The sequence below is a fragment of the Danio aesculapii genome, chromosome 20 (genome assembly GCF_903798145.1).
Source record: "Danio aesculapii chromosome 20, fDanAes4.1, whole genome shotgun sequence".
Classification (NCBI taxonomy): Eukaryota; Metazoa; Chordata; class Actinopteri; order Cypriniformes; family Danionidae; genus Danio; species Danio aesculapii.
Window position 1 is genome coordinate 32,413,084 of NC_079454.1, and position 13,177 is coordinate 32,426,260.

Consider the following 13,177-nt stretch of genomic DNA (forward strand, 5'->3'; position numbering starts at 1 on the left):
AATTTTTAAAAAATGCTATGGTTAATATTCTTATCACATTCTTTGACAGGTTACAAAAAAAACCACTGTTGTACTGCAGTGACTTGCCTAGTTAACATAATTACCCTAGTTAAGCTTTTAAATGTCACTTAAGGCTGAATTCTAGCCTTGCAAAATAATTAGTAAAATATTATATACTGTCGTCATGGCAAAGACAATGAAAGGAGTTATTAAAGCTATTATTTTTGATAAAATACTCAATTTAAAAGCACTTGGGAGATTTCAAAAGAACGAAACTTTTAAAGAAGTCTTCATGTATATAAACAAACAATGCATTTATACTGCTACTACTCATACATCTGAAATCTGTAATATTGTTTATTTTTGTCTCTCTCTTAAGCTTACTAAAACTTCACGTTTATAATAAGGTGATGATGTGAAGTACTTTAACAATTATTGCTTAAAATGTTGAATCTTCAGCCAGCCATTATACCAGTCTTTAGTGTCATCTTAAATATTGTCATATAATGATTTAGCTTAAATTTTGAGACAATTGATGACAAATCTTTTGATAAATATTGAAAGTCTATAATGAAAATATTGTGTCACATGTTGTGACACAATAACACATGTCACTTTTAAAATCAAATGAATATATCCTTGCTAAATAAAAGTATTAGGCTCAATCCCAATTTTATTTTTGTACCCTAACCTTTCCCCATTGGCCCTTGAAACAGTGTGAAGGGGAAAGGCTAAAAAATTTACCGCTAAGAAATGGGACACCACTACAACACTTGCACACATTATCATGTCATCGCAATATCAATATCATCGTTATCATAACAATATAATGCGGCAATAAGATCGTAACTGTACTGTGTATTTACACCGTGGCCATATTCATCAATGTTAACACACGAAAACAGCATTAACATTAGATCAGACAACGTAAAAAAAGCTCATTCCCATGCACTAGTCTTTTCTGACAGGGTATTCGAGTGTCATTGAGTGTCAGACGTGAAATTTAAAAATGCATAATTTTACGGGGGGGTTTTTTCAGCCACCGGGATGCTGGGAAAACAAACCAAATAACGGGCGTTAAAATTTTAAATTAAGGAAAATTAATTTAAGGAAATTTATGTAATTTAACATCTGTTATTTTATGGTACATTTAGGTAATTTAACGCCTGTTATTTTACAGTAAATTTCTGTAATTTAAGGTTCGTTATTTATTTATTTTTTTCCAGCACCCCAGCTGGTGTTTTTTTTTTTAAAGCATAATGGTAAAACACAAACGACATTATGAATGTATTAAAACATATTTGTTTGTTGTAAAAATTTGTAATGACAAAAATACTAATAAATACTAATACTAATAACATCTCCTTTTTTTGTACCCCTTGGTTTCGATTGTGGTCCTGAAAAATCTCAGTTTCAAGGTCTATCTAGCTCTTCCCCGTATGCCCTACACCTTCAAGCTAAAGAGAATTAGGAAACCCCTACCCCTTCACGTGAACACTCAAAACAGGCGCTAAGTGGTAGAATTGAGATTGGGTCTTAGGCTGCACCTGAAACCGCACACTTCCAAATTATAGTCAGCTAAAAACAGTATGCAAGCCGAGTAGTATGTCCGAATTCATAGAATTCGAAAATCAGTATGCGAGAAGTACCCAGATGACTTACTACTAGTGAGATTCTGAAGTGTGCATTCCAAGCACACTGCGCTATCCCATGATGCCCCACGAGAGAATTCATGAATGGGACTGAAGCGACGCAGGTAGGTCATGTGACCATGACAAAATGGCAGATGTAGTACGTCTGAATTCCATTTATACTTCTCACATACTATATAGAACGTACTTTTCAAACGGCCGAGTGGTATACGTTTAAATTCAAATGCAATACCTACGGAGTAGTAGGCAGTTTTGGACGCAGCCTTAGTGTCCTAAATAAGCTCTTACTGATCTCAGCTTTTAAACGGCGATCTATATTTAAACATATTGTATTAAAAAAGAAGGACAATTATGGACATTAAAACAAAACCTAGTCTTTTTGCTTGTCACATAATCAAACCAGTCATACTATTCTGGAATGGGGAAAAAATCTAGTGTTTCCATTCCTATTAGATTTAGTTATTAATCACATTGACGTTGTCAGACGGTCAAGTAGTAAAATGTTGCTTGAAATGAGGCCACGTGTGAAATGTTAACGAGAGAAAACATCAGAGCTGAGCAAACGGTCAACAAAACCCAGAGAAAAAGAAGAAAACATTCTGTCAAACATACTACAGACGAGAACACGAAAGGCAAGCATGCAAGTCTATGTGTTGTGGTTTTCTCATCTGACTGGTGGATTTTCACTCATCCTTGGGTAAACAATCTCAACCTCGTCTGCACTAAAGTAAACACTGACACAGCCATGTAAGCGTATGTGAACACACACTTTCGTGCACCCATGTTCTGGTTTTCTCCACAGGAAGACAGTGTTTTTACCAGTGGCTTGAATTTAAATCATCACGGGTGCATGCATGTCTGCTTTTCATCTGTTATCCATGTGTCCCAAAGACATCCTCAGTGCTAAAGCTATCAGTATCTACACAGTGTGCATGTGTATGGTGGCAGGTCATATGTTACATGTCTTTACAATGACTGTAAAAATGTGCATGTGTTATTAAACAGAGCACACATTCCTGCATTTTTCAGGACGTCCATTGCACTATGACCAAATAAAGACGTCAACACTGCTCTTTTACCCTAGTGTGTGTGTGTTTGAGACACAGGGCATGACAGAGGCCTCCCTGAATTATCATATCATTATGCTGCCATGGCGATACAAACTTTCTCTGTTTAACCTCTCATTCACCCCCCAGTGAATCCAAAGGCAGTCTTGCTGCTTGTATGCTAACTGCATCCCATGCTAAAAAGGCCCTATTGAGGAGCAGCTCAGTAAATTAGGCTCCATTCAGGATTTCTGCTATTGATGGAGCTGTATGTGTGTGACCAGCATACAATGCAAGCGTGTTACAGTCTGTCAGTTTCTTTCTTTTCGAAGGGTGTCCTGTGTCGTTACTGGTGCGTCTAGTGGAATATTAGCCTTGCGAGCTGCATTCCTACACTGTGAGGAACTGTCATGTCCACGAGCTCTGAAACAGAGGAATCCCTGGCTTGCTGAGATAGTTATTCAGGGAATGCGATGAAAGAACATTTGACACTGGAATATCTGCACTCTTACTTTCTCCACATATTTCATTTGTGTCCTTTAATTTAACGCAGAGCTTATTTTGGATTGCTAACAATACCAGATGTCACTCAAATTGACAGGTAAAGTATTAAACCCAAAGTCAAGCTCTTTCTCTAACTCATGACCAAATTTAGTAAAGCTTTCAAAAGCTGTCACAAGACCATTCATTCATTTCATTTCCTTCAGCTTAGTCTCTTTACTCATCTGCCATATGTTTTACACAGCGGATGCCCTTCCTGCTGCAACCCAGTACTGGGAAACACCCATACACTCTCACATGTGCACGCACACACATACACCATGGCCAATTTAGTTGATTCAATTCACCTATAGCGCATGCCTTTGGACTGTGGGGGAAACCGGAGCACCCGGAGGAAACCCACGCGAACACTGAAAGAACATTACAAGACAATAACTATATTTGAGCATTTTATATGCACGCAGCTCATCTCTAAAAGTGAAATGTGGCATTGTGTTCTTTTACACAAGAAGCTTAGCTTAGCTCCATTTGCAGCTAATTCTGCTCCGCACAAACTCTCTGAATCTACTCTGAATTTTGGGCTGTTTATTACACGCATCAACTAATCACTCACAAAATCCAGCTGTGAGCAGTGGTGTAAATAACAAATCACAGTTTTCTCAGGAATTGTAATTTACTAAGTAGTTTTAAAATTGTGGACATTTACTTTCACTTGAGTACATTTTTAGTGCAGTACTGGTACTGCAGTCACTACTTAATTTTTTTCATGTCTATGGGGATTGGCTAAAGTAGAAAAAAAATTCCCGTCCAATCAAATAGCACATAGAAAGTAAATCGCATCATACTGAACTACCTCAAGACATGGGCACTTTATAAATGCAGCAAACCATTTGGAAGCATAAAAAGTGTCCAAGATGATGTTGAAAATATTTACATGCAATGACCGAGAGACTGTTTAAACTGCATGTCACTGATGAGATGATAAAGGATGTTTACCTTATGATGACTGAAATCACCAAATCTTAATGCCACAATTACTGACACCCCTATGAATTCAAATGATCATTCTATTATTAGATTTAGAGTTGTTACATTTAAAGTTAAATTTGCACATCGCTGCTCAAATTGCATATAAACACATCAACCTTTCACATCGTAATACTCAATACTCACAAGTACTTTTAAAGGGATGAGCTACTTTTTGCTCATACTTTGAGTAATATTTACAGCATTTGCTTTTACTGACAGCTGTATTCTGCCCCTGTTATTGTGGCCAGCTTGCTTTATGTGTTTGCCTAATTTGGAATGGTCAAAAAATGACCTTCCAGCGTGTAAGATCAGTCAAATTACTGGGCCAAAATGCAATTTCTCCTGAATTGAAGGGATAATTCACCCCAAACTGCAAATATTGTTATCATTTTCTCACCATTTACTAGATCAATAACCTGACTTACTTTCTTCTGTTGAAAACAAAAGAAGATATTCAGAAAAATCTTGAAAAGCATTCACCAATGAGTATAATACACTGTAAAGCCCAACAGTTAACTTTATCAAATGAAATGAGTGTAGTTATTATTATTATTATTACTTATTAGGTTTTACAGTACTCAGTTGGTTTGAGTTCTCTTCATTTATTGGGTTTTACTTTGCTCAAATTGCTTCGTTTACTCAAATGGATTAAGTTCACAGTACTCATTAGGATTAATTTTTGAACTTAAATGGTTTGTTGCAATCAGTTTTGCTCAAATGGTTGGAGTTACCTTAACTTCTTGGGTTTTGCAGTCTAGTATTTGTTTTTACTAATTTCCAGCTTTATTTAAAATGTCTAATTTTGTGTTCAACAGGGAAAAAAAACTCAAACAGGTTTGGAAAAACTCGAGGCTGACTAAATGATGAGTAAATGTTAACTTTTGGGTGATCTATCCTTTTAAGATGAACATCGTGCTGCTTTCATCAGTTGTGCATCACTACAGTGATGCATGTTCTGCACTTTCAGAGCTGGGAGTGGGACTTCCTTTTTCCTGCAGTTAAACTGCTGATGAAGAGAAACACTTCTATCCCAGGGTGCACCTGGTGTCCTTCCATTGGTTGGTTGATTTGCTTCCTAACACCTGGATTTGGAGTTCAGAACACATATATACAAAAACTGTAAAAGAAGAGTGCAGGAAATGGCCTTCACTAGAGGTCACGGCAAACAGACCTTGAGGGATTTCCTTAAAGCCACACGCACTCACATTATCTCTGGATGACTGTTAGCTTTCTATCACCTTATTATAACATGCAAATAAATTATTATAATAACACAGACAACTGTAAACGTAACTTTCGAATGCTTAAGGTAAGTAACATTTTCAATGTTCTCAAAAGAAAAATTTCTGTACCTACTAAACTTTTGAACAGTAGTGTGTATTAGGAGGAAGACTCTGTCAACATAAGAAAGATGTGGTTTCAAAGCAACACAGACACACAAACACACACATCTCTCTCACACTGTCATCGGGTTCTCTGTAGTCCAGCATGAACAACCTTTCTGAAGGCCAAGGCTTCTTCCTTCTAATCATACAGACAGGAAGTCAGCGTAATCTGGCAATGACTCTTTTGTCCTGTATAGTACAGTGTTGATAAAGTCACAGACTATTCCCCTGAACAAATGTTTATGAAATAGAGTTATAATGGGGTTGTGTTTTGTAAATTAACAAACTTAAATTGCTTTTGGTTAGATATTTAAATAAATAAAAATGCATAAAAGCTTCTCACAGAACACTTTATTATGATAATACAACTAAGTGACAGATATTCTTTTTCCATATTGTGCAATGCATTTGAATGCAAAAAACGTTGGAGAGGGACTTGTCCAATGTGTCATCTGACCGAATTTTAGAATGTGACATGAACACGCAAGGGTGGGTTAAATAACTGGAGAAGTCCTGCGCAAGTCAGAGAGAAGTCTGCTCTTTTAACCATAAGGTCAAGTTATGACATGCTGATTAAATATTCATAGGTCAAAGGAAAAGAAAAATCAGACTTTCTTTTGAGAAATGTCTCAGTGGCATTTGGGAATTCAAAAAAAATGTAATGTTATTTGGTTTCCAACAGAGTTCAAAATGTGTTTGTTACCTGCACAGAGTGAGAAAATTACAATTTGATTTTGTGTGAATAAGCTTTAAGATGCTGCTTTTTTCAATCAAAGCTAGTGTTAAAACGATCACAACTGTGGTACCAGACACATGTGCCTAAAACCACAGAGACCAATAAATGATGAAAGATGTGTCAGCTCCATATGTTTTACATTCATCTACTTCTCTCTGGAGAGTATGCATGATGGCGATAAAATTAAATCTTTCCCATGGCACGTGGACCACTAAAACCCCACAGGAACAGCCCATCAACACAGAGCATACGCATGGAGAAACTACCCTGTTTGTGCTCTGACATCATTAAAAAAAAACAGTGTTACTGAAATCATTCTGAGATTCACTATATGACGAATACATTTTAAATAAAGCAAACTGACCTTTGGCAATAATAGAATAGCGTGGGCAGCAATGATATCATGTGTATCATGTTTAGCTCATTTAAGCAATAATGCTAAATAAAGTTGTTTTAGTAAGTTTGTCTAACACCCCTGTGTACTATAAATTCACAGAGTCTCACTTAAGTCTGAATTTCTGTCTGTCTTCCTCTTACTAATCAGCGTGTTTCATCTTAACCATCTAAGAACAATGGACGGAAGGAAGGAAGCCTGGAAGCACAGAGATGTGAAGTAAAACGGAGGAATTCACACCCAATACACACACACACTTACACTCAGCAGCAGATGGAGGATGAAGAGCAGACCTGACATGTGTGATCATATATCTGAGATGTCAGGACTCGTATACAAGTCAGACAACCAGAAAACTGTCCTTTAAAGGAATGGTTCACCCAAAAATCAACATTTGCTATTAATTGAATCGCCTTCAGGCCATCCAAGACGTAGGTGACATATTGGGGTTTACTCGCACTAGGCACGGTTGCCACTCTCACTTGGGCCGCACATTTTTTGCCTTCTGAGCCTGAGCATGCTTACGCCATCGATGATGCGACTGTTCAGTTTAACAGAACTGCTCTTGCTCTGTATAATGGAGATTGCTTTAATTATAATGTTTTGTATTATTTTAAGTCGTTTGATATGTAGTGACACACAGCCAAATCTTTTGCTGAACAGACCAATCACTTTTGACACTCATAAATGTTCATGAAAGTCATCGTGCTGCAGGTATTAGGAGGTTTGCTGAAGGTAAAGCTGACAATTCAGTTGGGGGTTTGCATTTTAAATAAACTATGACAGTTTGCGTTCATTGAAAAGTAGGAATGATTAATAAATCTATTTAAAACAATCCCTTAAAAGTGACGTCTGGTCTTCAGTTTCATGCTCAGGTGCGCTTTGTACTCACACTATAAGTGTACTGCACCAATGCCCAACCGAACCGCACTCTGGCACACCTCTTCCAACTGGGCCAGGGCCAGCCAACTGAATTTAGAGCACTAACACTTGTCAAACGAACCAGGAAATGGGGGTCAAACATGCCTGGGCACGGTTTGGATAGGCTAGTGTGAGTACACCCTTAAACAGCTGAACATTAAAGAGGATTTTTAGCTGAAACTGTGAGTTTTGGTTAATCATAAAATGCATTTCATCAAACACTTGCATTTAAACAACAAAAATTCATTTTTGGCTGAACTATCCCTTATATTGAGTTTAACACATTAAGTTGTTGGTTTATGGCAAGCCATTTTAACATTTACACTATATAGTGTACTAGTTTATATGATTATGCTACTATTAAGTACACATACTAATTAATTAGCAACTAGCTCTTACTAGCACTAGATTAGATCTACTAAACAGACACTACTTATTTCAATACTAGCGCTTATTTGGTATATTGTTTATACCAGACTGGTATAAACCTTCCTCAGAACACCCTTACTAAAATTAAAACTATTTAATTTCCTCAACAGAAAGAGTCTCTGTGTTGCCTTATAGATATAGTCTGCGTGTTCACCAAAATTTAAGCCACTATCTAAAATAATACCCAAGTGCTTAAAACTGTTGAGATAGTAAATAGTTAAGCACTTGGGTATTATTTTAGATAGTGGCTTAAATTTTGGTGAACACGCAGACTATATCTATAAGGCAACACAGAGACTCTTTCTTTTAAGGAAATTAAATGGCTTTAGTGTAAGTAAGGGTATTGTGAGGAAGGTTTATACCAGTCTGGTTGAAAGTATCTCCTGTAATTTTCTTGCTGGTATGGAAATCTTGGAGCTAGAAGCAAGTATAAACTTGCAAAGATTGTTAACACTGCTGGTAAGATCATAATGGACCCCCAGAAGCAGCTTGTGGAACTGTATATAAACCAGACCAGACGGAAAGCCTCACAGATAGTTCAGGATTCAACTCATCCTCTTTATTATGAATTTGAAAAGCTTCCTTCTGGTAGATGATACAGAGTACCCACACAAAAAACAATTTTTTTAAAGAAATCTTTTATACCGTCTGCTATTACCATATTGAATAAATGACCATGAAGTAGTTTGTATGTTTAGTGTTGTGTGTTAGTAATCTGTGGTGTAGGAAGCTCTGTGTTTGTGCGTGTTTTGTATTTATGATGTTTAGGAGGCCAAAAACGAGTTTCCACACGTGTGCACAATAAAGATTTCTAATTCTAATTCTAATATTGTACCAATCAAATAGATACTAGTAAGTTTTTAAAAAGTGACTATACATTCTTACTATAGTAATATTTTTTTCATTCAAGTTTTGGCTAGTATGTATTCTAAATTCTTACTAGAACATTAGCAGCCATTATTTATTACTAGTATACTAGTATTACTGGTAAACAAGCAAGCAACTAGTATCTGAAGAAAAATCACTAGTGCTTAACAGAATATTTACTAATAACTACAAATGAACTAGGTGGCAAGAAGATAAAAACTAGCATTTGTTATAAAATAAAAAGTTAACATGGCTTGTCATCGTTTGTTCGAACATTAAAGCCATCCCTTTGCTGATTCACTTTTTGTAAAGTTTTTTTTTCCCACTTCATATGATTTACAGCCAACTACTAAACATTACTGAGTGCATTGAGACTTTCTTACTTTCTCTCAGCCTCTGGTGTGGACACCTCACTGCTGAAGCCAAATGATTCCTGCATACAAAGACAACACTGTGGTTAATTACTGTGATTACACACACAACACACTGAGTTTAATCACTGCTGATATACAAATCAGTGTAATTTGAGCATGCAGTCAGCTGATTTATCACTGAGGGATTGTGTGATGTTGTAACAGTGATTTATGATGATAGCTGCAGGTGTGCGAAGGTCTGAAAGCAGATCTGCACTGCATTGTGGGTCGACTGACCTGGATGTCTGAGCGGAGCTGTGAAGAGTTGAGACTAGTTTCTGACTTTTCCTGGAAAACACAGAAAAAGAGAAGTTTAGGAACAAGGGCACACAAACACACACTGACATGCCACTAATATATAGGGCCACACACCCATGTGCTAGGAGCCTGACTTGTCATTATGAAAGCCGCACCTTCTGTCCCCTGCACAAACACACACACACACACCACCTGAGGCACACTGAACCTGCTGGTCCTGTGCAGCTGCAAAAGACAGCAAAAAAAATTCAACACCATGTGGAATAAACCAAACCTACTGGAAATACAGCACACATGAACCCTGCTGAAACATACAATGCCAATCTGTAACAAGCCAAATAAGCATAAGAGTAGAAACAGAATAAACCAAAATAACACATAGACTGAAAAACACTGATCAGCCACTTAATCAGGTCCACCGAAAACTGGGTTGGTCACATGTCTTCTCCAATTTATTTATTTATTTTGTCCTTTATACAAAGTATAAAATAGATTTATTTTGCATTGTAGTGACAAATAACAAACAAATAAATAAATTTTTAAAATAAAATAAACTAATAAACAAATTAAATAAATAAATAAATAAAACATAAATAAAAAATAAACAGAATAAATAAATAAAATAAATAAAACATAAATAAAATAAATAAACAAAATAAATAAATAAATAAATAAAATAAATTAAATAAATTAATAAAATAAACTAATAAATAAAACAAACAATACATTAATTATTATGCACATAAATATAAAAAATATATATAGAGAGAATTTCTTTTTAATTCAAATGACTAAATTTTTTTTCTTTTTTCTTACAAACTAACATGAATTAAATAATAGAAAAAAATGTTAAAAGGCAAAATATGTAATTAGATAAATTCATACAATCTTGGGATGACAAAACATGTTGTCAGCTGTCTTAAGTTTAAATTGAAATACTTTGAAAAGGGTAACCAGCCTGTGAATCAAGAAGAACTTGCACTTTAAAGGTAACTCATTGTGTAGGAATCTTGCTCCCCCAAGTGATTGTTTTTTTTTTTTTTAACTGGTCTGGTTGGTGTCCTGGCAGAAAGGCCTAGTCGAGTAAAGGTCAAGATGGTTCTTTCATTTATTTATTTTTTTAAACAACATGACTTATCAACAACTCTGAAACCATCAGTTGAGGTTGACGGGAACTAATGGAAAATCTATTGTGCTCTCAGTACATAGTCAGCATCCCTGCTTACTCATTCTCACTGCTTACTTCTCAAAACCAAGGCCTCTGCTAGAACACTGACCTTCCACATATCTGCATTTGGATCAAAATGTGAACATTGGCAGTTTAAAAAAAACAAAAACAAACTCACAGCCCCAGGACTTCTATCCCTAAAAACCACTGCCTTGTATTCAATTCAGATATTTTTGTAAAATAAATTTGCTATATAAATAAGCAAGGTACAATCAGAAAAGGCTGCTTAAAGTAGCTATTTAACAACATTATGACAATGTTTTCTGTGATGTACTATGTTTTGATGGAAAAGGCCCTACTGGTCCAACAAATTCACTGTAAATTTGTGTGTACGTGTGTGCGTGTGGAAAATTTGTGTCCAGACCCTCAGTTATCACAGTAGTAATCTTCAAATCTCTTTCATGCAAACAAAGCATTTTCTTCAGACAGAAGCACTGTTTTTAGGCCAGGATGGCTGTTTGTGTGTGTTTTGTCTCTATGCCACTCCATGCGTCTGCTTTAGCGCTCAGTGGTGTGTTGGTAAAGTCCGGAAGTTTCTAAGTAGTAAATCAGACGTTGTGTTGTAAAAGTGGAGTCACTCATGAAGGAAAGAATTCACCAACACATACATACTAGGGTTGTTGCGATACCATTAATTCACATTCCGATACTATAACAGCTCTATTTTCGTGATAGGCTTAACTATAGGTTAATTAGGTTGACTAGGCAGGATAGGGTAATTAGGCAAGTTATTGTATAACAATGGTTTGTTCTGAAGACAGTCGAAAAAAAATGAAAAATGAAAAATTAGGGGCTAATAATTTGGACCTTAAAATGGTTAAACTATTTAAAACTGCTTTTATTATAGCTTAAATAAAACAAATAAGACTTTCTCCAGAAGAAAAAATATTATCAAACTTACTGTGAATATTTCCTTGCTCTGTTAAACATCATTTGGGAAATATTTAAAAAAAATAATAATAATTCAAAAGGTGGCTAATAATACTGACTTCAACTGTAAACTATTTTGTAGATGACTGAACAACAAAAAATACATTAAAATAAAGATACAAAATTATACCATATTTTGAAACAAAAAGAGTATTTTTACAACAAAATATGCAATATGAAGTGGTCAAAAATTGTTTCAATGTTTGTAAGACCAAAGCAATTCAAAGTTTCACTTTGTGAGCTGTTCTTTAAGAGATTGTTGCGGTTGTTGTAGCTACTACATCATATTGACAGGAACAGAAATGAACTGATTCAGGTGTGCGTTCGAACTGAAATGTCAGAAAAAGTACAATAAGCTACCATAAAAGTTTTGCAACCTTAATGGGCTCCACAGACTATTCAAATAAAATGGTCTATTGTTGCACAAACATGTAGGCATTTTAGTGATTTTTCCACATGCAACATGTATTGTACATAGACCAATACTGACGATACCACCATTTAAAAAAATACAGTGGCACCACCATTCTTTTGGAGCCATAGTATCATGATACTACCATAGTACCGGTAAACCGTGCGTCCCTATTTTACAACCACACACACACACACACTTTGGGAAAGCTGAAGTTCCAAGTGAACACATACTGGCCAATGTAAACACACACAGAGGTCCGTGTTCTGTATCATCAGCAGCATGGCATCACCAAATGCCCAGTGGGCACATGCTCACATTGGCACACACTGATTTATCTGTACACACTGCTGCTGCCCGTGTCATCCAAAACACATATTCATTCACAAAGAGAAGCTCTGTGTTGTGTGCACTCACTGACACACATACACATGCACACTTCACACATCAACACAACCACACATCTATACCAGTCAAAATATTGGATCAGTAAGAATCTAAATAGTTTTCATAAAAAGCCTATTCCGTTCACCAAGGATTCATTAATCTAATCAAAAAACACAGTAAAAAAACTAAAGTTATGAAAAATTGTTGTTTTTTTTCGTGCAGCATCCCAATATATTACTACTATTGTTGATTCAGAAGATAATAGTTTCCATGATAAAAACATCTTTAATTTATTTATATTCTTATTGTAAATTTATATTCTTCAGAGAAAACAAGTGACCCTATTAAACAAACTGCTGTTTTACATTGTCTTTTCTGATCATTAATAATGAGTCTTACAATTATTAATGCTCCAATCACAGTTTTGTAATATTTCTTCACAGCGTTGTAAAATTTGAAATTGTACACTTTTGTAAAAAGTTCAAAATAACATTTATTCTAAAATAAAACTACTTTCACCTTTGAACAATATAATGCGCCCTTAATATAATACCCAATATAATGTGCCCTTAATAACAATATAATGTGA

At 35.6% G+C, this 13,177-nt stretch overlaps 1 protein-coding gene across 1 annotated transcript in view; it reads right to left on the reverse strand.

The window, feature by feature from the left end:
• LOC130248181 (SAM and SH3 domain-containing protein 1-like) overlaps nucleotides 1–13,177 on the reverse strand; it is a 316,828-nt gene that overhangs the window by 31,388 nt on the left and 272,263 nt on the right. Inside the window, exons 3-4 of the mRNA XM_056481738.1 lie at nucleotides 9,611–9,661; nucleotides 9,344–9,393 (exon numbers count right to left, since the gene is read on the reverse strand). Coding sequence (XP_056337713.1) covers nucleotides 9,344–9,393; nucleotides 9,611–9,661 — 101 coding nt within the window. The remainder of the gene's footprint in view (nucleotides 1–9,343; nucleotides 9,394–9,610; nucleotides 9,662–13,177) is intronic.